Below are 23,347 nucleotides of genomic sequence, written 5' to 3' on the forward strand. Positions count from 1 at the left end.
TGTGAATGAGCAGCTTCGCTCGCGCTTGCTGTCGCGCCAGAGCACAACATAATGCAGCCTGCTGATCGCTGCCTTTCCACACTCCTCCCTCACCGACAGCAGAGGATGAAAAAGGCGAGAGAGTGAGAGCATCCTGTAATCTGGTGATTGAGTAACTCGGGGAGAGAAAAGAGAGGGGAGAGGGGGGAGAGAGCGTGAGAGTGAGAGAGTGCACGCATAGAGGGAGAAATGAGGTTAAGTGGGATGAACAGATTGTACCACTGACTGCTGCAACTGTCCCACACATTACACAAACACACACACATACACACACTACAGCAGAAACAACAACGCTGTAAAATAATTTACGTCCATGATGACCGCTGATCCAGAAGATGTTTGTGATTACTCTTTGTTTTTCTTGCGGAAGAGCCTCGAATGGATTTAAAAAGATGAATCGACTACATTTATGGATTGCAAAACACAAAACCATGATATTATTTTTTTGCAATATTGATAATGTTTATCCTGCAAACCTGAAAATAACAACTTTAACATAACTAATCTAACATTTAAGATTAGTATGTCAGCTTTTAATTTGGATTAAATGTTTAAATATTTTCTCTAAAAAATATCTCATGTCTTTATCTATCTTCTTTGTCTTCATTTATATAGCACCAAATCACAACAAATATTATCTCAAGACTCTTTACAAACAGAGCAGGTGTAGACCATACTTAACATCAAGACAGGATAAGATCCAGTCCCAGCTTACAGACAGGACTCAGTCTGATCTCATCTTAATCCGCCATGAGCAGAGTACTTTGCAGCATTTAGCAAGTTACAGCGGCAAGGAAAAACTTCCTTTAACAGGTAGAAACCTCCAGCAGAACCAGACTCATTTTTAGACAGCCATCTGCCTTGACCGAGTTGGGGTTTTAAAGAGGGATATAGAAGATAAATAGAAAGAGAGAGATGATAGTGGTGAGAAGGATAGTATAATTTGTAGTGTTCAAGCTCAAGCTAGGGTCTGCTAGATGTCATTTTTATCCACTAACAAGTCCAGGACTCAAAGGTTCGTAGTCTATGACAGGAAGCAACAAAGAAAAGCAGAAAATGTTCATTTATGAAATTCTGGGCTGGAGATTTTGTATCCTCTTTGACTAATAAATTGTTATTTTAGGTTGATTGTTTCTAGATATTGTGATATATAACTGTTATAACTACAAGTAAGTTATAGGTTACTTTCTTGGAAGCCATTAACTGAATGAAATGGATAAAATAACCTTCCAATAGTGTCTGTTTTTGATTGGGCCAGTATATCTAAATAAATATTCAAGAAACAAGGTCCTTATTCGTTTTTTCCACCAAACAGTATTAAATGACAGTGATTAGGGATAGTGTGCGTTACATATCTTTTAAGATTATATTTCGTAAAAAGCAAATCAAAACACGCCTTGAGAGTCCGCACACATTGACTGAAGATGATCAAACCCAGTGACACAGTCTGCTGCTCATGCCATTGAGAACACAAGCAGTGCTCACACATCACAGTAAGCTAAGCTAAGGTTAAAAGTGTGCGAGTAAACAGCTGAGGGACTAAAAACAAAAAAACATTCGGCAAACATTGGCAGTCATTCTTGTTAGCATTACGGGAAGTGTTGGTTTAAAATGCTCGATAGTTGTTGTTCTTTGTGTAATATTTGACTAAGTCAGTCCTGCAGGCCACTTTGAAATGGTTTACTCATACTTGCAATGTTTGATCTCATACTTGCAATGTTTGATCTCAAACCCTGCTTGGGTGATTGAAGTGTTTTTGTATTGTATTAACTTGAATGAGTCAGTTTTTCTTTGATGAGTAGTTTTCATATCTACAACTACAATACAAGACTTTTACCAACACATTTTTTTGAGGGGAGGAAATATGGAGATATTACTTTTGATCAATACTTTTGGTGATTTTAATTTCCTGTTTTGAGTTTTAACATCTTATTTTACCTCCAGTGTTTCCTCATTAAGATATCATCAGAGCGTTTCCTCAGTTTGTTCAGCAAATTATTTAGATTTTTTATTTATTTATTTTATTTTTATTGTTTTTATTACTATTGTTGCATATTGTGTTCTTAACCTTAGGATTGTGGGGTGGGTTTGGGGTTGGGCTGGGGGTGGGATCTTTTTCTTAATTTATTCTATCTTAAGTTGTTTTTCATGTACAGCACTTTGTGTTACAATATCATTGTATGAAAAGCGCTTTATAAATAAAGTCTGATTGATTGACTGATTGAATATTGCACAACCCTAACAGTGATTATAAATCCACTGTCTCAAGTGGTTAGACATTTCAGAAGATGAGTAGCCGAGATCTTTCAGCACCCAGTGAAATATCTGACTTCATTTTTGTCCCGAGCACCAAACGTCACATGGCCTTGAATTAACACGCCATGAATGTCCAGCAATAAATTTCAAAGGAGCTTACTTTAACAAAGCCAATTTTGAAACCATAGATTCAGCTAACTATTATTCACTGTGAGGTCGGTTTCAGTTGACTCTGAAACAGCCAACACACTAGCAGTTCAGTGGACTTGTGCTTTCCTTGAACAAATCAGCATCATGCTGTAAAGTCAAAGTAAAGCCAAAACTCTGCAGATAAGAAACTGATAATTAAATCTGGACTTGAGAAAAAAATGAGAGAGGAAGTCAGAGCTAATGAAACGTGGGAGATACAAGTCTCTTTTTTTTTTTTTTGGCAACTTGCACCAACTGGAGGCGGACTGCAAAAACAGATAATGAAGCTACTGTTGAGAGGGCTGACTGAAATTATGAAAAGTTAAAATAATAATTAAAGTTTAGAATTTTTCAATGTTTTTGCTATAAAGGGAACTGCTCGAATAATCCAATTTGCCAATGTTTACTGTGAACAGCTCAGTCACCTTAGTATAGGGGAACAAAAGGAAAGGAGTTAAGGAAATGTGAGGTGAAAGTTACAGGTTTTCTATTGCAATGTAAGAAAAGAAAGAACGTTTTTTTATTGTTTGTACATAGTTCAAATGTTCTCGGATTCTGCTACACTTTTTCTGAGGAAACTGATAAGTTCAAGTCTGTTGTTGTCTATCTATGAAAAACTACTAAAAATAACATCTAAGCTTATTTAACATCCTTTTGATAGGGCTAATTAGCCAAAATAATAAACAGTTACAGCCTCAAACAACTACTCTACTTCCATTCTTTCTACCTTCAAAAATGTTTTAGCGAAAAAATATATTTTACATAGTAATGGAAATTATCCAATGGCATGGACATTTGGGGCTGTCTTAAAAAGTCTTGATGTCGTGAGAGTTTGAGTAAAGTGTTAGCTTGTCAGAACATGTGACTCAAGTATTTTATCATATCGGCGTCCTACAAGCTCTCACTAGAAGAGCCTAAAATAATCTTAAGATAATGACTTTAAGTAGAATATTAGTAGGTAGTGTTGTAGTACTGAAGACCGGTCTTGGTCTTGATGCAGCTTATTTAAGGTCTCGGTCTCGTCTCAGAATCGAAAGCATTTTTACAACAATGTTACAATGTTACAATGTTACAATGTCATTTAGCAGACGCTTTTATCCAAAGCGACGTACATACGAGAACAAGAACAACACAAGCAAAGATCTAGACAAGAGGAAACAAGATCAGTAAGAGTAACAAAGTGCTTCAAGTCAATTTGGGTGCAGGTACTGCCAAGCAGTGTAAAGGCAATGCACAAAAATAAGTAAGGAATTTTTTTTATTTTATTTTATTTTATTTTTCAATATTAGGAACATCTACAATGAAGCAACCAACCAATTTAAGACCTTCCATTATCATCATCAACAATTAACATCACCACAATAATGACCAAAGTACCAAGTGCTGGGTCACTCAAGACCTGAACACAGATTCCCAGAGTAGAGCAGGACAGTGTGAGTCAACTGTAGCTGGACGACATGATCTGCTACTGGGGACAACAGTGGAGAACAGTCTAGCTAAGTGCATAGTGCTTCCTAAAGAGCTGGGTCTTTAGCTGTCTTTTGAAAGTAGAGAGGGACTCTGCAGATCGAATGGAGTTGGTCAATTCATTCAACCATTTAGAGGCAACAGAAGAGAAGAGTCGAGCTAGTGATTTTGAGGCCTTGTGTGCTGGAAGCACTAAGCGCTTTTCAGAGGCTGAGCGTAGCGGGCGAGAAGGGCAGTAGACCTGGATGAGGGGTTCCTCTGTCTTACTCTGTCTTGTCTCTGTCTCGGACTGGGCGGACTCCGTATTTTATATCAAGACCGGTTGAGACCACCACTGATGCACTCTGTGTCCCTATCATTACAGTCATAAGAGAAAAAATGAAACTTAAGGAGTCAAAAGAAAAGCAACAAAGACAAAACCAAATCTTGTTTGTTTCTGTCAATAGTATTTAAAGCAAACTTAAATAAAATAAACAGAAGTCTTTTATTTGTTAACTCTCATGATGATTTTTCATTAATATATATGGTCTTGGTCTTGTCTCAGTCTTGCCCTGCCTTGGTCTTGGTCTTGACTCGGTCTCAATCCCTTAATGTCTTGGTCTTGTCTTGGTCTCGGTGCCCTCTGGTCTCGGACATGTCTTGGTCTTGGTTAATGATGTCTTGACTACAACACTACTAGTAGGCATATATGTTGATTATTCTTATCAACTATAGAAGCCATTCTAACATTATGTTATCGGTTAGCAATTTGGTTTTTGAGCTAATATTTACAAAAATAATGACATTCAAATCCAGCTTTAGAGTTCTATCTGAAAAAGCAATGGTAAGCATACTGACAAACTAACATAGGGAAAAGGGATATATCTACATTTGGCCCACAAAATCAAGTTATGACAGTGAGAGAAAGAAGTCAGAACACAAAATGTGGGCAAGGAGACACCTCTGAGTCAGAAAGGCAGAGGGCACAAAAGAACTGCAACAAGTTTTTGTAGTGAATAATTCACACAGCTAACAGCAGTGCAGCCATCGGACCATTATGTAATTTGAGTATAAAATCCTAACAGGATAAAACAGTGAACAAGGCGTAGGCGTCACCACCCACCACCAGAGAGGTTTTTGGCAAAGCAGAGTGAGCTCTAACAGTTTGTTCTGATTCTCCTGGGCACATAAAGAGCTCACATTTGTTCTACACTTCATGCTTGCTGTCAGATTCCTTTAAGTATGGCCTGTGAGCATTAATACCAAAGAGAATTCAAACTGTGTCACAAGACGCTTCAAAGCAAACAAGTTCCTGAAACCAGGCTCTTAAATTCAAGAGAAACTGTTTGATTCTTCTGTACGGCGATTAAGCTCCTCAAACATCCGACTTCTGTTAGTGTCACATATTTTGAGTCATACCCATTTACACACAAGTTTCACTCTAGCGTGGTTCACAGTTTCATGATAAATTAATTTAAGTGTAGCACTACTTTAGGGCCTGCTACAATCCCTACACATGGAGCTGCATGAGAGGTGAATTATCAAAATCATCCGAGAGCAGAAAGTAAACTCAAGCTTCAAATGTGGTTCAAATGCAGCCAGTAAAAAATACTTCACATGCTGTAGGATTTTAATAAGTGGGTGTTTAAACCTTAAATAGCACTGTGTAGGTGGAGCTGTGTTTCTACAGGTGCCAATGAGAACATGAAGTACGATCCAGGAAGGGCAGCTTGAGATAGATCTATGAGTTTGAAGGTTTATCAAGAGACATCTCAACAAGTGGTTTATGATATCGCCTCTCCACATTTAATCATTTTAATTAGTTTCCATTAACCAGTGCAATTCCTCTTCCTTTATGTCTGTCAGAAGGCATTTTAATATGTAACAGATTAAAATATTTTTTAAAGCTTGTGTTTGAATCTCATGCAGTGTTCATTAATGTTGTTGTTGATTTTTTTTACATCCTGGAGAGTAGTAGTTTTGGAGATACAAGGTTTCTGCCCAATGGTGACGATATGAAACAACGTATTGCAAAAATCTAAAAATGATGTTGAAGATGATGAACACGATGGGTACTGATAGGTGGTTTAAAGAAGATGAAGATGATGAAGAACATTTCATCACAGTTGGCACCCTGATGAACTAAGGGCTTTGGGCATTGTATAAAATATGGACGTAGTATCCGTGACGTCACCCATCTGTTCCTGAGCTCTGTTTTGAAGCCAATCGACGGCGGCAGCCATATTGGAAATGCGGAACTCAACCAGGCATAGTGTGACGTAAAGAGGCGGGGTTTGAGCCTCCTAACCAACAGCTACGTATTCCCGCCCGGGAGTCTAGTCAGTCATGTCCATATTTGGGCAAAAACTCATAATCTTAATATCTTCTGAACCGACGTGTTAGAAAAAAATTCACCCCCCGTACAGTGTGTGCTGATAGAGAGATTAGCTACATAGAGCCAAGCCGTTTTTTGAACCAGGCTGTAAACATGTTTATTAATGCTGTAAAGATCGTCTTTTTTGAATTGGTGTGTATGTGGTTTCCGGTGTTTCTGCAGCCTCAAGCGGATTCTCGATGAATTGCAGTTTTTAACACTTCTGCACAGGCTTCATATTTGAGACTAGAGGTTGCTGCTTGGGTGATCCCCATTTCTTCTTTTTGTTTTTTGAATCGATTCAGAACTGATGTAGAGACCAAGAGACTGCAGTTCCTCGGGCGTCCACTTGAGGCTGGCTCCAAAAGATCCCGAAAGAAACAAAACATGTTTACAGACTAGCACAAAAGAACTGTTTGGGTCTCTACAGCTAAAGAACTGTGGTGTGATTTTCTCAAAACTCATCTGTTTTGATATCAAGTCTGAGAGTTATGCATGAGCAGGCATAATTAGGGGCATGACTGATTTGACTGAGAAGTGGGCCGAGTTGTAGCTAGCAGTAATGATTCATTTGGCTTGCTAACTTTACCTCTTTGATGGTTTCTAGATCAGCCGAGAGTTAGTTGAAGTCAGAATTTCCAATATGGCTTCACAATGCCTCTTTAGAAACCAATGGGTGATGTCATATGATGCACATGTTTGTCTATGTTTCAAACACAAAATAATAGAGGCATACATTAAGAGAAGTGGAGGAAGCCAAATAATAACAACATATCAACCAGAAGGAAAGATAAAAGTACATATATTACCTTATTTACACAGTACCTTACTTTTTTATTTATGTATTTTTTTATATATATTTTGGGGCATTTTGCCTTTACTGGATAGGACAGCTGAAGAGAGACAGGAAGTGTGGTGAGTAGAGAGTGGGGGAGGACATACAGCAAATGGTCGAGGCCGGGAGTCAAACCAGCTGCGACAAGGTCAATAGCCCCAATAGTGTGTGTGTGTGTGTGTGTGTGTGTGTGTGTGTGTGTGTGTGTGTGTGTGTGTGTGTGTGTGTGTGTGTGTGTGTGTGTGTGTGTGTGTGTGTGTGTGTGTGAGACAGACATGAAAAAGCAAGACAGAGGATTAAGAGATGACAATATTAAATCAATAATCTAGGGGATAAGAGGGAAGCACAGATTGAAAAAGGAGAGAGATGAGGAAGGGGATAAAAAGTAAATAAAAAGAGTAAAAATAAAATAAATTTAATATTTTAAAAAAAGTAAATCAAATCCAAAATAATGCTTCAAAAAACAAAAAGTAATCTGTGCACTTGGATGCACAGTATCTCTGAGGACCACAGATGATTGTTATTTGTTGCTCAAAGGTTATGCAGAGTTCAAATGTTTGACTGAAGCAGCTCAATATAAATGTGACGTTATTATCAATCTCCAGTGTTTCACAATAAGACGGCGGCACAAAGGATTCATGTGACGTCAAATAGAAAGCAGAAGACGTTACGTAAAGAGGATCTGTGACCTGTCAGAAAAGAGGACCTGGCTTACCGAAACACCGCTCTGCTGCTTGATTACAGCCACAAAGCAAACACAAATGTCATTCATTATTCTAAAACATACCTCGCACATCTGGAGCTGGAAGAGACGCCTTTCTTTTTCCATCTCCTCTGCGATCTCGGCCCCGGTGATCTCAGTACGGATCATCCCGTGCTGCTTGGCGTGCTCTCGCTTCTCCTTCTCTATCTTTGTACTGACAAAAGAGAAGGCAGTGAAAGGATTTTTAACTCATTAACTCACATTATGACCTAATATCTTAAACTTTTCATAAATATGAAGTATTCCAACAGCAAATTTTGATTTTCCACTTACAACTTGGCCTCATAGTCTTTCCATGCTTTGTCAAACGGCTTCTTTATGTCCTGCAGAAACACAGAAGAAGAAGAAGCATCAGCAAACTACAAAGCACTCACCTTGGGGGCGTTACTAGTTATTAGCAGAACAGAGTACCAGCTAACGCCTCACTCCCCTCAAGATTTATGCCCAGTAAGTGACCACGCCCCTCCCTGTACCCCGTACATGAAGAGTTCATGACCCAGTTACTCACTACACGCCTCAAGCACAACACAAAGGCAGTGTTTACTTCTGCAAGATTTACAGAGTGATCTTTTAAACAGAGAGCTCTGCCCTGTCTCTCTGCGCTCGTCTCGCATTACTCTCAGCGTGCACAGAAGTTGAGAGATTAATAAAGAGATGTGCTGACGAGGCATTTAATACGTTCATCCCACTGCTGAGCTGTGCAACTAAAGAGAGCTGGAAGAGTCAAGACAAGAGAGAGAGAGATAGAGAGAGAGAGAGAGAGAGAGAGAGAGAGAGAGAGAGAGAGAGAGAGAGAGAGAGAGAGAAAAAAAGAATGTCTGGAGGAGTAAATGTGGTACAGTAAATCTTACCCCTTTCACGCCTTTCAGATCGCCCTTCAGCAGCGAGTCCAGAGTGAAGATCACATTGTGGCTGAGGCTCTGGAGCTGGAAGAAGACAGGGACATATCATGTTGCTGTTGTCGCCAGGAAACAAGCTAACACAGCTATCATAACAGAATGCAGAGGCAGATTTTTAGAGGATAAAGATGACGATATTCTGCGGCATTACGGCATTATGCTTCATCCGTTTGCTACAGGTTTGTCTGTACTAGCAATCCCTTCCAAATTACACGCCATAATTTGTTGTGCTGTCATTCCAAAAACACAAAGTGATGCAGTGTTGAAGAGTTTTGACTTCATTGTGAACTAAAGGGTCTGACTAATGCAGGTAAGAGGGAGATATTAACTTTAGAAACTTAGGCTGTTTTCAAAACCGCCTACTATACTAGCAGTCCGTACTGATTTGGCCAAAATTCAGTATGTAGTATGTAGTATGTGAACAAGAGCAAAATCTGCACTATGCCAAAACTACCCAGATGTCATGCTGATTCAGGAAATATTCTTAGTATGCAGCAGAACCATAGACTGTATATAAAATGGACGTCATCTAGCTCAGCTTGAAGTGAGGCTGCCACAAAAACTGCTCCCCCTAGTGGCTGGCTGCAGTATAGGTCAAAAACTCTGTCTACCCCATTCATTTGAATGGGGCTACGGTCGAACTTTAAAAAAAAATACACATCGTACGAACGTTTCTCACATCTGTATGCTGTGATGATATGTAGTTATTATTTGACTGTTTTGTGTTCAAGGCCTTTTTTTTCTGAAAAGTGTCTTTTCATTAGTTATCAGAGGTTAAAAAACAGGGTTTACATCCGGGGTTTGCTTTGATTGACAGCTGCCGTAAAGAGAAGATCCGTGGGACCTCGGGACGGTACGCTGTAGGGGCGGAGCTTGTTACCGTGGAAACACACACATTCCCTACTGCGCAGACCCTGGCTGCAGAAGATGTACAAGATGTCAGTTTTCTAGAACGGGATAATTTGGCTTCAAAACTGTACAATGGGAAAAGGCGGAGCGATGCTGTCCATTTCATATACAGTTTATGAGCAGACCAGTCTCCCTCGCGTACTGTTTCCCACAATGCACAGCGCTCTTATTTTTTCTGAATATGACGGCAGGTACGGTTTTATGTGCTGTGAAAATTAGGAAATCCCATATAAACCACTTCTTAACTTTTTAAATCATAGGTGGATGCTAAACAAGCAGTTTTGCTATGTATTATGCAGTACATACTGCAATACTACATTTATAGGTAGTATACATAGACTGTATAAAATATGGACGTAGTATCAGTGACATCACCCATCTGTTTCTGAAGCGCAGTTTTGAGGCCAATCGTCGGCGGAAGCCATATTGATGCTGTGGAGCTAGTGTGAGGTAAAGAGGCGGGCTTTGAGCCTCCTCGCCAACAGCTACAGTGTTCCCGCCTGTCAATCAAGTCAGCTGTGTCTCTCATTTGAAGACTCTTAATCTCAATATCTTTAAAATTGCTATGTTGGAAAAAAATTCACACACCCCCTACAGTGTGTGCCAACAGAGAAATGAACTATCCAGACTACACTCGTCTTTTGTACCAGGCTGTAAACATACCGGAGGTGTCCGCTTGGTAGTATATAGCAGTCAGTTTTGAAAACAGCCTTATTCTTGGCTTTGCTCTTTCAACACTCATTCATGCAAGCCTCATCTTTTAAACTGCAATGCAATCATAGACTGTATAAAATATGGACGTAGTATCCGTGTCGTCACCCATCTGTTCCTGAGAGCTGTTTTGAAGCAAATCGACGGCAGCAGCCATATTGGTAATGCGGAACTCAACTAGGCAGAGTGTGATGTAGTGTGAGTCTCTTAGCCAATGGCTGTGTGTTCCCGACCGGGAGTCACGTCAGTCATGTCCTTATTTGGGCAAAACTCATAATCTTAATATCTTCTTAACCATCACGTTAGAAAAAAATTCACCCCCCGTACAGTGTGTGCCATTAGAGAGATTAGCGTTGTAGGGCCAAGCCGTTTTTTGAACCAGGCTGTAAACATGTTTATTAATGCTGCAAAGATCGTCTTTTTCCCATTCATATCTATGTGGTTTCCGGTGTTTCTGCAGCCAGCCTCAAGCGGATTTTCAATGTATTGCAGTTTATATCACTTCCACATTGGCTTCATCGTTGGAGACCGGAGTTTGCCGCTTGAATGCAATGCATCGACCAATTCATGCGGTTGCTGACCACAAAAAAAAATCTGCAACAAAGTAGCAAAAACTGTTGCAAAGTCCACCACAGTGCAGGTTAGTCTATTGGAGAATTAGCAAAAGCCTGCACGGCCTGCAGCTCATGTTGCTACAGTCATGCTCAGCAGCTCTAACCATCAGGATCAGCAAGGTCATTTACAACAGTACTAAGCATTTAAATCCCTGTTGTTGTTAGCCAAGTCCACACAGACACACTGCAGCGGTCAAGGAAGTAAACAACGCTTAATGGGCGCTAATGTGCTTCTTAAGTGCATGTCTTGCATATGGCCAAAGTAGGGATCAATCGTCTTCTGGCCGGCTGCCTGTGAGCTCTAACAGCTCATCCTGGAAACTGTCACTCTCGCTTGTTTGTAACTTTCTCTCAGTCTACAAAAAGGGAGGGAAATTCAGAGTAGAAGCAGAATATCAGGCCACAATGTGACCAAAAGTGTGTGTAAAATCCTTACATTTAAGCCAATAACACATGTAGGACATCGAGGACGAGCACTGTTCATCAATTCTCATTTGTAGTGCGAACACACACCAGCAGCCCTCAGGGCGCAGTTATCGAAGTCTAAAAACTCACTCAATAAAATACTCAAAACGGTAGTGACAAGAGTCAAGAGGGAGAAAAAAAGGAGATAACTTCAGTTTCCTGCAGTATGCAGGTAAAGCAAACAGGTGGGTGGTTTGAGAAGGTTTCTAAACAGACACACAGAGAGAGAGAGAGTTGTTCCTGGTGCTGCCAAGTGTATTTATGGAGTCTAATCTCGCTGTCAGCCGCACAGGAAGAGAGGGAGAGAGAGCGAGGACTGGCTCTTCTTCCAACAACAATCACTCACAGAGGATCCAAACAGGACACATTATTCAACAGAAACGTCAGGGGAAATCCACAACGGGCAGATAAGAGCCACAACCACGGGTAAAAAGAGGAATATAGCTGCAGTCAGCTTTACTGTCTGTCTGAGATGACTGAGGCTCAGACGGCGTGGAGGAGTTATAAACAGTTTCACACAAGAGATTGATGAACATCTTCTTCAGCTGACACAAAACATCTCTATCAACACATATTTAAGGATCTTTACTGACCACAACAGTTAGCAAACACAGCACCTTCTCCTCTCACCTCAACCCTTAACCCGAATGTAATCCTAATCTTAACCTTAAACCCAAATCCTAAACCACTTACAGAAAAGAAAACAGAAAAAAAGAAGCCCTCTTTGGAGAATTTTCCTCATACCCTCCATGTGAGGACTTAAATGAAGGGGCACTCTGTAGAAGACTTTTGAAGTGTTTGAGTGTTGACACGCTGAACTCACCAGGTTCTTCAGGAGCGCAGACAGCTCCTTAGTGAGGGAGGAAAACTTGACGAAGGCCGTCCCCAGGTCAGGGTTGTCGCGGCTGATGAAGTTGCCGCCGAATTTGTCCAGAGCCTGAGCGTAGTTCTCTTCATTCTGGACGTGGTCTGTGTGGGAAACAGGACAGATTAAGCAGAGCATTGGTTACTTTGTCCGACAGTTTTAGCATGTGATGACAGATGGAAATCCATCTCACCACTATCATCTCTCCCTTTTCATCTCCTCTATCCCTCTTTCCAACCCCAACTCTGTCAAGATGGGTGTCTAACATGAGTCTGGTCCGGCTCGAGGTTTCTACCTGTTAAAGGAAGTTTGTCCTTGCTGCTGTAACTTGCTAAATGCTGAAAAGTGCTCTGCTCATGGTGGATTATATGAGATCAGAAATATAAGATCAGACTGAGTCCTGTCTGTACTATGGGACTGGATCGTATCCTGTCTTGATGTTGAGTCTCTGTTAATAATTTAACAGAGTACGGATTAGACCTGCTCTGTTTCTAAAGCTTATTGAGATAAACATTTGTTGCGATTTGGTGCTGAATAAAGACTGATTGATTGAAATCCCTTTCGGTGTTTGTAGTGTCATGATGAGGGCAGTTATGAAGTCCCTTTGAGGACAGTTCAAGATGTTGGATAACCTCAAAGGGACTCTTGATGATTCGTTGGTAACCCCAGTGTGTTTAAGTACCTACTGAAAAGTGTGTAGCCCTTCATATTAGTCTAGTACCAACAGTTGGTGTTAAAATTGTCAGAAACGTTCTTCTTTGATCAAGGCTTGAAGGACACCGAGATAATTTTATTTTAGGATCGTTTTTAAAGCATATTCATTTTCAAAGTACAAAATTATGACCCAAAACTTAAAGGCTCGCATTGAAGTGAATCCAAAACAAACAGTGAAATAATGCATGCTGAGTGAGCATTACTTGTTTACATTGATAAAAATGTATATTTCTTGCTATTCACCTTATTTTTAAATGCGGAAGTAAAGCTATGACGTACTTCAGAGTTTTGTGCCGGACATCCGGTTTAAAATATTCGTTGTTGTGTGGCTTGACCTTTTCCGTTTGTACCAGCTGTTGTAACATCCTCTGACGGCACAAATAATTCCCGTTTTCCTCGAAGACATCACTATAGAGAGATTTGTTGCTCTATCGGCTTTGAATTAGTCAAGCTACTGGCATTTACCATTGACCGGAAGTAAGGAACCGGACGTGCTTCACAAAATAACAGTTAACTGCCTGTGTCCGTTCAACCGACGAAAATAAGGTGAATTAGTTCAGACTATAATGATGTGTTTTCTGCGACTGCCCATAATTGATAACAATGACTCGACAAATCACTGATGCACTAATGAAACAAATATTGTGGGCCATGACTTTCTTGTTTTTTTAACGCCGGCATTCTTTCCTACAACACCCCAATATGTGTCAGCTTCTTGATTTCCCCTATTTTGCTGGGGCAGGAGGGTCAAATATCTGAAGACAACACTGTGGGTTGCCTCAAACTTACATGAAATATACCACGGAAGCCATTACAGTTCTTCTGAGATTTTGTTGAGTATTTAAGGGAGTGATATTGTACTGATTATCAACACTGCTTTGATTCAGTCACAGTCAAATGTGTTGGAGTAATCCTGGATGGGACCGCAGGCGGCTCTGAATGGATTGTTTAGAAAGTCACATGAGATTTCAGCGTGATCAACAGGGGAGATTTGCTCAAACTGTGACATCACCAGTTGGTGAATCTCCTTAAATGGGCAAATTTGTAATTTCAAAGAGAAACACAACTTTTTTTTCCATGGCAACAGTGGAGGAGGCTTCCAGAATGCTGTGTTCTGGATTGCTCTTTAAGACATTAGCTACTGTCTTAAGATTAGACAGAGGCTGAAATGAGGGGTTTCAAAGACACCCGGCTGAGATATGTCAAGAATGTTTTGAGCTCTAAATCACCTAAAGTTACGACAAACCTATCAGAAGGACGATATAAAGACTGAAAAATTAGAATTCTTTGAGTTAAAGAAAGCAAAGGAAAAAGCTGGTTATAGAAGGAAATATATCAGTACATTTGTTCAGATCAGCTACAGAGGCAAACACCTGTATCACACACATTATCAAGTCTCTAAAGATCTCCCGCTGATGTTCAATAACAACACAGACCTGAAACAACAACGGAAAGTTCCACCATCAGAAACAGAAACAGAAACAGAAACAGACATGCGGCCCCATCCTGTGACGTCTGATGAGTGCAGCTCTGAGGAGACTTCAGTGTTTAACAGTCTGACAGTAGTAAGTCATCGTTATGTAAAGCTTATGTCAGCACAGAATGATGTGTGGTTCTCCAGGTCTCTGAGACTCGGCGGGAGCCGTCAGTCAACCAGCAGCGTCCATCTGTCCTCGTCGTTAAGTGAGACACAGAGAGGGGCTGGACCGGAGGGATGTTTAGTCTGCTGACGAGGAGTCCTGAGAGGAAGGTCAGGTGAGGCGAGCACCCCGTAGAGCTTTTCTCTGCTGTAGCTATTTTGAATTTTTGTCATACTGAAAACTCAGAGACAGTCCAAACAGGGCTGTAGTTTCCATAGAGGACCATCAAGTCAAGTCTTTTTAATGGCCTTTGGCATTTTAAGACTTTGAAAGGGAATTTGGGTTTTGGGTAATCTGGAGAGAGTTCAAAAACATATAGAGGGTACGTCTTTGGCCAATTATGAGCATTATTCTTGAAATCAATCCTAATTTTTTTATATTATTTACTGCATACATTCCAATTGAGTTAAATTTAATCATTTCTATCTTACTGCCATAATTATCAACAGCCCTTCCTTTTTAAACAGATTTACAGGAAATGATGCAGCATGTAACCGTGAATTGCTTTTTGTAATCTATTCCACTTTACGCCCTTTCAAAATAAAAGCACCAAACTGGAAAACTCCAGAAGGGTTGTTTTGTGTGGAATCATTGAAGAAGTAATGTAGTTTTTACAGGGCTTGGCATAAATCTCAAGTTAATAGTTGTTGGTTTTTTTTCATATCTTTGAGTTGGCTAATTAAGTGTTGTTTGCTCCTGCAAAGAATTCCTGTATTTTAATCTTGTAGCCAAATTTCCTTGAACTTGCATTTTCTCATCTTCTCCTCCTTCCTCTTTTGTTCGTGGTTTGTGAATGGGTACTAATACTCTGCTGAAAATGCTGTCAACTTTAACATGAACAAGCAAATCTTCAAAAAATAAGAGTAAAAAATCTCATATTACGCTATTGAGACAGATCTGTCTCAGTCAAATGACCATCTAAAATTTTAAGGCACATCAGTAACAGTGAGACTTTCAAAGAGATTTTAAGACCTCAAATTTTAAAATCTGATTCAAAACTTCTTTGGACAGCCAATGATACTGCAGGAAGCAAACATGAGGTTCCTAACTTTACTGTGTCTTTTGTTTGTGTGCATTTGTTTGTCTGCACTGTGTAACCTCACACAAGCTTCTCTTTTGTTTGTTTGTGTATCCAACAAAGTAAATAAGTCATATTTTGCTTCAGTGTTCTTGCAGTTACCATTTGTAACCACAGGGGCCGCCAAATCAACTAACACTGATTTCAAGGGATTTTAACTGCAGACCAGGAGGGAGGGTTTTTAATGAGAAGCTTGTGATCTTTGTGTTTATTGAATCTAGGCAAAGGCAGGAATTCTTACTGTAATTTAATTTGCAATAGGCACTTAGATCTCAATCTTATTTATATTTTTACACAACACAGTACTTGTGTCACTAACTAGATTCAGTCAAAGTTACTAGCATTGTTTATTAAACAGTTGTTCTGAGGCTTTTCTTGTCCTAAAATGACAATAGGAGTCAGATAAAACTGCCTTTTTTAAAGCACAAACAAACTCCTCCGTGGAACAAACATCTGAAACTGTCAATTTTCAGGGAGGAGGCCGCTCTTAGAAGTATTCTGTGGAAAATTACTGAGGATCCATGTCACAGCAGAGAGCAAAACAAACTCAGGTGTTGGTTTCTGGGACAGCCTGAATACACACACGCACAAAACACCATCTGTCCAACAAAAGGCAATGTTCCAGACAAGAAAGCAATCCTTTTTTTTTGGGTGACATTTAAGAAATCCTGGACTTTCCTTTGGGGATTTTTTGAGGGAAAATGGTTCTACACCCACACACACACACACAATGATCAGCTGGAGCACTTATACATGATAAATATAGAAACAGACTGTCTCACCTTGTCCTGAATTGTAGATGGCCTTCACTGATTTCTTCACCTTCTGTAAAGAGGTTCGATCCTGGTCCAACGCCTGAGAAAAGAAAAAGAGAGGGGGTCTTAAAAATGGCTTTATCCTAAAAGAACATACTGGAAGCATTCACATCAAAAGACAGCAAAGATTCTTTAAACTCTTTGATTTTATGCTCCAGCAAACTGGAAGAATTTAAGCGCATAAGAACAATATTTGCTCTGTAATTCAAAGCATGCATACTCCATAAAGCTAATATAGACAGAGTGCTCACAGCACACTGCTTGACCTGAATGTGGCATACATCATTATTTCAACACTGCTGGAGCAATGCCTGTGTGCTCTCTCTAATAGGCAAAGAAAATAATAATTTTATCATGTTCACTCTATTTATTATGATAAATACTCCCAATGTGACGTTTATATGATGGAGAAATAAACACTGCCACTGAACTATTGTTACAGTGACATACACGTCTCACTTCCCAGCAATTTCAGAGATTAATGCTCAGAGTTCAAAGCACCAAGGAGGTAAAAATAATGGCCAACATAAATAGAAACACTTTACAGACCTTATATATTACAGCACCAGTGGTTACTCTTCATAATGTATTGCTATGTTTAGTCTCAAGAAGCCTTTGAAGCCAAAACAATGTCATCATGACCCTTGAACCAATTAACCACCCCACAAGGAAAATTAATCATCATAAACGAACTCCACACACAGAAAAACAATGCTCATATGTTTTCATTGCTCAGGAAAACCAACCACAATCCAACACATCCTACATCAGTTAATGATTTATGGCCTGTTTGAACCGACACAAGGACATTTCCTTTGAGATAGATCTTTACCAGTCTAATTTTGTAGCCTTTGACTATGAGGGACTTTGTAGGTGAATGTTAGGGCAATTATATTCAGTTCTAGCATATGGTGGTCCACTAATGAGTCTGATCCTGCTTGAATGTTCTGCCTGATACAATACGAAATGATATGTTACAATTTGATGATATGATGTAAAACAATACAATACGATACGACCAAGCGGCAACCTCCAGTCTAAAAATATGATTCCAATGCGGAAGTGTTAAAAACTGCAGATCATCGAGGATCCGCTTGAGGCTGGATCAGGAAGTACCAGAAACCACATACACACCAATTCAAAAAAGCCGATCTTTACAGCAGAAATAAACATGTTTACAGCCTGGTGCAAAAGATGAGTGTAGTCTGGATAGCTCCTTTCTCGATCGGCACACACTGTACGGGGGTTGATTTTTTTTCTTCTCAATTTCGAAGATATTTAGATTACGAGTCTTCCAATGAGAGGCACAGCTGACTTGATCGACAGGCAGGAACACTGTAGCTGTTAGCTAGGAGGCTCAAAGCCCGCCTCTTAACGTCACAATCGCTCGACAGCAGCAATATGGCTGCTGACGATGATTGGCCTCAAAACAGCGCTTCAGAAACAGATGGGTGACGTCACGGATACTACGTCCATATTTTATACAGTCTATTGTTTATACAAGTAGTTTAACGTCAAAATACCTTTCTAATGAGCCATCTGTAAAGATACGCTTTCTGTAAGCAGAAACCAAATTTACTTCCATCTTTTTTTTTTATGAGTGACTACTCTCATGTGTGAGCTTTGTCAATGTATCATATCATTTTATGATGAATTAAACACTGAAAAAGACACTGACATCTTTATTCACTTCAATTATTTCATTATTGTGTAACTACAGTCACAACTCTTATCAGATAATCTGGTAAACTGCTCTTTGTTAGATTCATTATCAGGCAAACCATCCAAATTTCAGAGTAAAGAAATGTCATTTTAAACAAATGTTGGTGCTAAAGCTTCAGCCGGATTTCAATGCATGAACAACTCTCAATAGTTGAACTGTAAACCAGACAGGAACCATTTTAACCTGCTGCTCTTCCTGGAAAACATCTGGTGGCAGACAGTAGCTTAAACTGTACCACAACTGCCCCACATCTACATCATGAAACAGACGAATCAATAGTTCTTACCACATTAGCTGAGCTCAGTACAACACCCAATATAATTTCAGCCTGATTGCCACCACCACCATTCTACCAGATATTTACAAGCTCTATTTCCAATGTAGTAATTACCTGTGAGCTAAAAAACAACATGACAATTACCAGTCATACTTAACATTATCAGTCTGTATGACTTGTATGTCATTTCAGTTACAGGAGGAAATGGTGAGATAATTAGGATGCTGGTTCATTTAGAAAAGGGCGCATAAAGAACAGGAACACCAGATAAGTAACCTGTCTTCTGTAAGTGGTTTTAAATGAGAGCCGGTAATGTTGAGTTTTCAATATAATATATTCTGACAGCACACACATTTCATATCCATCCCATCTTAACTAGAGGTAATGGAACCATAACTCTGCCGTATTTTTCCATAACAGATCATAAAGGTCAGCAGAACCACCATTACACCAAGGTCAGTCGGTTAAAAGCAGAGGCACAAACACATAACAGTGGGCTAATTAAATTTCACAACATAATTAAACTGTCCTTGCCCCCCCCTGGACAGTTTTACATGGCTCTTCCCCAATTACGGCAGCAGTAGTTAGTCGCTGCAGGGCCCTTTCTGCCAGGGACGAGCCCTTTGATCCCCCTGCACATGGGAACAGACTGCCCAGCATCCCCCAGTGCTGGCTCATTATTTCGCTCTGTGTCTGTTTGGCTAAACAATGACACAAACAAGCTTATGCCAAGATGGAATTTTAATACTACCATTATCTGTAGCAATATTGTTTCTGTGTATGATAATATCTTGATAATTACCATAATAAAACCTTAAAGCGGTATGAAAACATCTTGAAATGATTAAAAAAAAAACTCTGTTGGGGAAGCTCATTTAGCTAAATTGGTAGTTGTCAAGCTAGGATGCTTATCTTTTGTTGAAACTGGCTAACAAGTAGAGATGTGAAGTATAAGCTAGATAGAAAAAAATATGCAAAACACTAAATATTCTACAGTGAGCAGAGTTTTCTGCTGAGAAATATAAAGTATGTTCACTTTCTTTAGTGTAGTCTTAGAGCCTTGTGATTTGACAAGGTAAGCTAACAGCTCTGTCAACAGGAGCTAGCATAGACTGTTTGTTAGCTGCTTAGGCTACTGTGCACCATGGAGAAGACTAAGGTTTGAAAAGGTGTTGGCATTCCTTTAACAAAGAACATTTCTGTTAACAAAGCAACTGTTTGTTACGGCTAATACCACTAAGCCAGCTAGCTTATGCCACCAAACTAGCTAGCATAAACATTTCTCCCATACTAGCAATGTCTTTGTAACACAACTTCCTTCTCTCAACAGTAGTTAAGCATTTTAGGAAACATGCTTGGTGAAAATATTTATTTTTCATTTTTTTAAATTTATCTTGTCTTCTAAAATGTTTCTTCCTTTTTTGTACTGTTGATTTTTATCATTTCTATATTATTATTATTATTATTATTATTATTATTATTATTATATTATCATGAATATTATCATTATTATTGTTATGTTTTGTTTTGTAATTATTTATTTTTTCTTCTCTTTGTTGGTTTTGTATTACTTATATATAATTTGTTAACTTTTGGTGAACAAAGAAATACTGAAAAAATGGAATAAAGAAAATGGAATGACAAAAGTTATCTAATAATATTACATTTCACTCATTTATAGTAAAAAATATCGACATAAATAGTAGCTTAACTTGAAATAAAACCTTGAAAATAGAAAATGTAATGAGTTTTTCTCCTAAGTTTAGGGTTAGTGACCAATTAATTATCAAAAGCATCAGTAGCAGTAGATTAATTTATTTAATTGCACGGGAAACACAGCTGCATGCTCATATAGGTAGGCTCATATTCTGCAGACCAGCTAAATGAAGCCACATTAAATCACTTTGAGGGACAGTGGGGGTTGCGAGTCTATGGCACCTATATTTTGGGCGGTCACAGGCAGAAAAGTTTGAGAACCCCTGGCTTGGACGATCAAGACCACTTGATATCTGTCAATTACATATATGGCTAAAGCTAATTTGGCTTGGTTAGCTTACCACAAACACTGGTGACAGCAGGAAACAGCCATTCAGTGCTATCTTTTTTCAATTTAACACATTCGTAACACTACTTTAATTCACAATGTGCAGCAAGCTTCCTTGACATGGCAGACAGAACACTATCATTCAAAGGGCATCAAAATGTTTTACAAATTCATCTTCCATCGCAACGAGCGTAATCTTTAAATCCCTGCATTCTGCTCTTTCTAGTCAATAATCTATGACCAAGAAAATAGCATTATGTAATGTTTCTAATTCATACACTTACTGGCAAAATCCCATTGACAGTCCCAAAAGTGTAATCTTAACTGCCCTGTGCTTTAAGGACAGCTATAGATGTTAAACCCATGTTTGAAACAAACAAGAAAAAGAAAATTTTAGAAGTATTCATATTAGATTTACATTAGGTTGTCATGGGCCTTACAGTTGAAGTGGGGACCACTGGCTCTGTATACCAGACATTTTCCAATAAGAAATGTCTGGTTCATTAAAGGAGTAGCACATGTTTGTATTAAAAAAATAAAATAGTAGATTGAATGAATTAGATATTTTAAGTAGAGGCCTTTAAGACACAAATACAGAAAAATATAGCTAATGATGCTGAACGAGCTGAAAGTGAATTAGTCATTTTCTTCTGACAAGAAACTCCAGTCTAATTGATTTATCTGTGTTTTTCTGCAAGTCACCCATTAGACTGCTATAACGGCCAACGCATTTACAAACATGCTGTATTTCCTCCTTGAGTTTTATCTTTTGCAACAAATCAACCCCAGCCCTGTCACTCAGCTCAAACCAAAGTGCAGTTTGACGCCTTCAAAGAAAATCTGTAATTATTCAGAGGTTTCCTGTTGAGGATGAAAAGCATGAAACAGAAGCTTAGGTGGCAGATTGACTCTTGTGGTGCTCATGTTGAGAGCAGCTGGGGCACCGCCACCCAAGATCACCCATAATCCATACCTAATTAAACATTTAGTTGTAACATGAAGAAAAAAAAATCACACATTTCTTTCATGGCATTTCTTCTGTAGTTAAATCTAATTCAGCAAGTGCTTTTTTCTTCTTGATTTTGAAAACAAAACTTTGAATATTTAGTCAAAATCCAGAGAATATCAGAGGATCAGCGATAAATATTAACACTGGCAGGATTTCAGTGGTTAATGTGACTAATGTAACTTGGAGAGATGGTTTGTTAAAACTGTTATCTCACAGCTTTTTAGAAAAAGAAATCTATAAAGTAGCGCCGTCTTGGCTCCCAGTCCCTGCAAACCCTTGGCAACAGGCAAGAATGCATCCAAACCCTTCTCTCCAAGGGCCGACAACTATTGAATATAGTCAAAGGATTGTTTGTATCCGCCAGGAGCCAATGGAAGGCTCCAATTCAACCCAGGGGAGGATTATCTGGGTGACAATGCCAAAACATCTGCGGCCGCTTGTCTCTCAATGTGATGCATATGGACGATTTATTAAATGGCGCTGAGGAAAACAAGCCAATAATAAAGTACACTCATTCATTTCATGTTGTGTTATTTGACTGAGAAATATCTATCTGGAAGAGACATTTGTGCTGGGAAAGTCAACACGTCCATGTCAGAATGCTTTTAAGTGGAAGTCTCAGAGAAGGAGCCAGAGAGGTCAAGGGCCGACTTAAGAGAAGGTGACGGGAGGTGACCACGCATGGGGCCTCAGTGGGAATGGATTTTGCAGGTAGCGTGTGCAACAAGGTCAGAAATGTCCTTGAAAGTAAATAAAACCATCTCAGTTTTTAAAAAAGGAGGAAGTGAAAGCATTTTTGAATGTATCTACTTATGGAAGCAAAAAACAGTCACTAAGAAGCAGACTAATACTGTGTCACGTTCCGGCATTTGATTGGGGCCTCAAGGAGGTCTGCTCAATCTCATGTTAGATCACATTAGGGGCAAAAAAAAACCTTAAAGAGCATTCCATTGACAGAATATAAAGATGGACAACATTGTCTCAACCTCCTCACCACCTTACTAAACCGCCTTCAATTGGTGCTCACATCTTGTGCTGGGGATGTTTTTGTCGCCAGAGTCAGATTGGCTCTTTGGTTAATATCAAGCCCCATCCTTTCTGCTTACCAAAACACGCATTTAATGTATCAATACTATGGGCAAGATACCTTGTGCTGGTACCGTCAACAGCTTAACAGCTTCTTATGTTGATTTGAAGCAGACGCTCACGATTATGGAAAGTTCAATGAAGTTTGTGTTAGCATTTGTTACATTCCCTTAGCCAGCCTCCTCTACTCTACTAATCTTCAAACTTCTCAGAAAAAATAATTACCAGACATAAATCAACTACAATGATAGAAACCATGTTTGAGAACTTTTTATTAATATATACTTTATATTGATTTAAAAGTTTAACCCATGTCCCATCTGTTGATATAGAGGAGGCGGGGTCTTTACCCTGTACTCCAGTCAGTCAGTAGGGGGAGCTCCAAATGTTTTAGTGTCACTTTTGGGGAGCTCCCATGTAGCCCGTCTTTTTATACACCCTATGGAGCATGCTGTCTTTACAACCGTTCTACTATTGTGTCATTGTGGGCATCTTTCACTTTGTGGGTGTCATAACTGTCTTAAAATCATTATAATGACTGTCCTGGGCAACAGAGGAACTGCTGGGCTGATATTTTCCTTTCCAAAAGCCTAAAA

General features: G+C 39.3%; 1 protein-coding gene across 2 annotated transcripts in view; it reads right to left on the bottom strand.

Annotated features, from left to right (window-relative positions):
* asap1b (ArfGAP with SH3 domain, ankyrin repeat and PH domain 1b) overlaps positions 1 to 23,347 on the bottom strand; it is an 83,914-nt gene that overhangs the window by 35,510 nt on the left and 25,057 nt on the right. For both annotated transcript variants that reach the window (XR_004634532.1, XM_034706545.1), the window contains exons 2-6: positions 16,580 to 16,652; positions 12,324 to 12,469; positions 8,754 to 8,828; positions 8,176 to 8,225; positions 7,927 to 8,056 (exon numbers count right to left, since the gene is read on the bottom strand). Coding sequence is in view for 1 of the 2 variants with exons in the window: in XM_034706545.1 (XP_034562436.1) it covers positions 7,927 to 8,056; positions 8,176 to 8,225; positions 8,754 to 8,828; positions 12,324 to 12,469; positions 16,580 to 16,652 (474 nt within the window). In the remaining variant the exon portion in view is untranslated. The remainder of the gene's footprint in view (positions 1 to 7,926; positions 8,057 to 8,175; positions 8,226 to 8,753; positions 8,829 to 12,323; positions 12,470 to 16,579; positions 16,653 to 23,347) is intronic.

Source organism: Notolabrus celidotus, chromosome 17 (assembly GCF_009762535.1).
Source record: "Notolabrus celidotus isolate fNotCel1 chromosome 17, fNotCel1.pri, whole genome shotgun sequence".
Classification (NCBI taxonomy): Eukaryota; Metazoa; Chordata; class Actinopteri; order Labriformes; family Labridae; genus Notolabrus; species Notolabrus celidotus.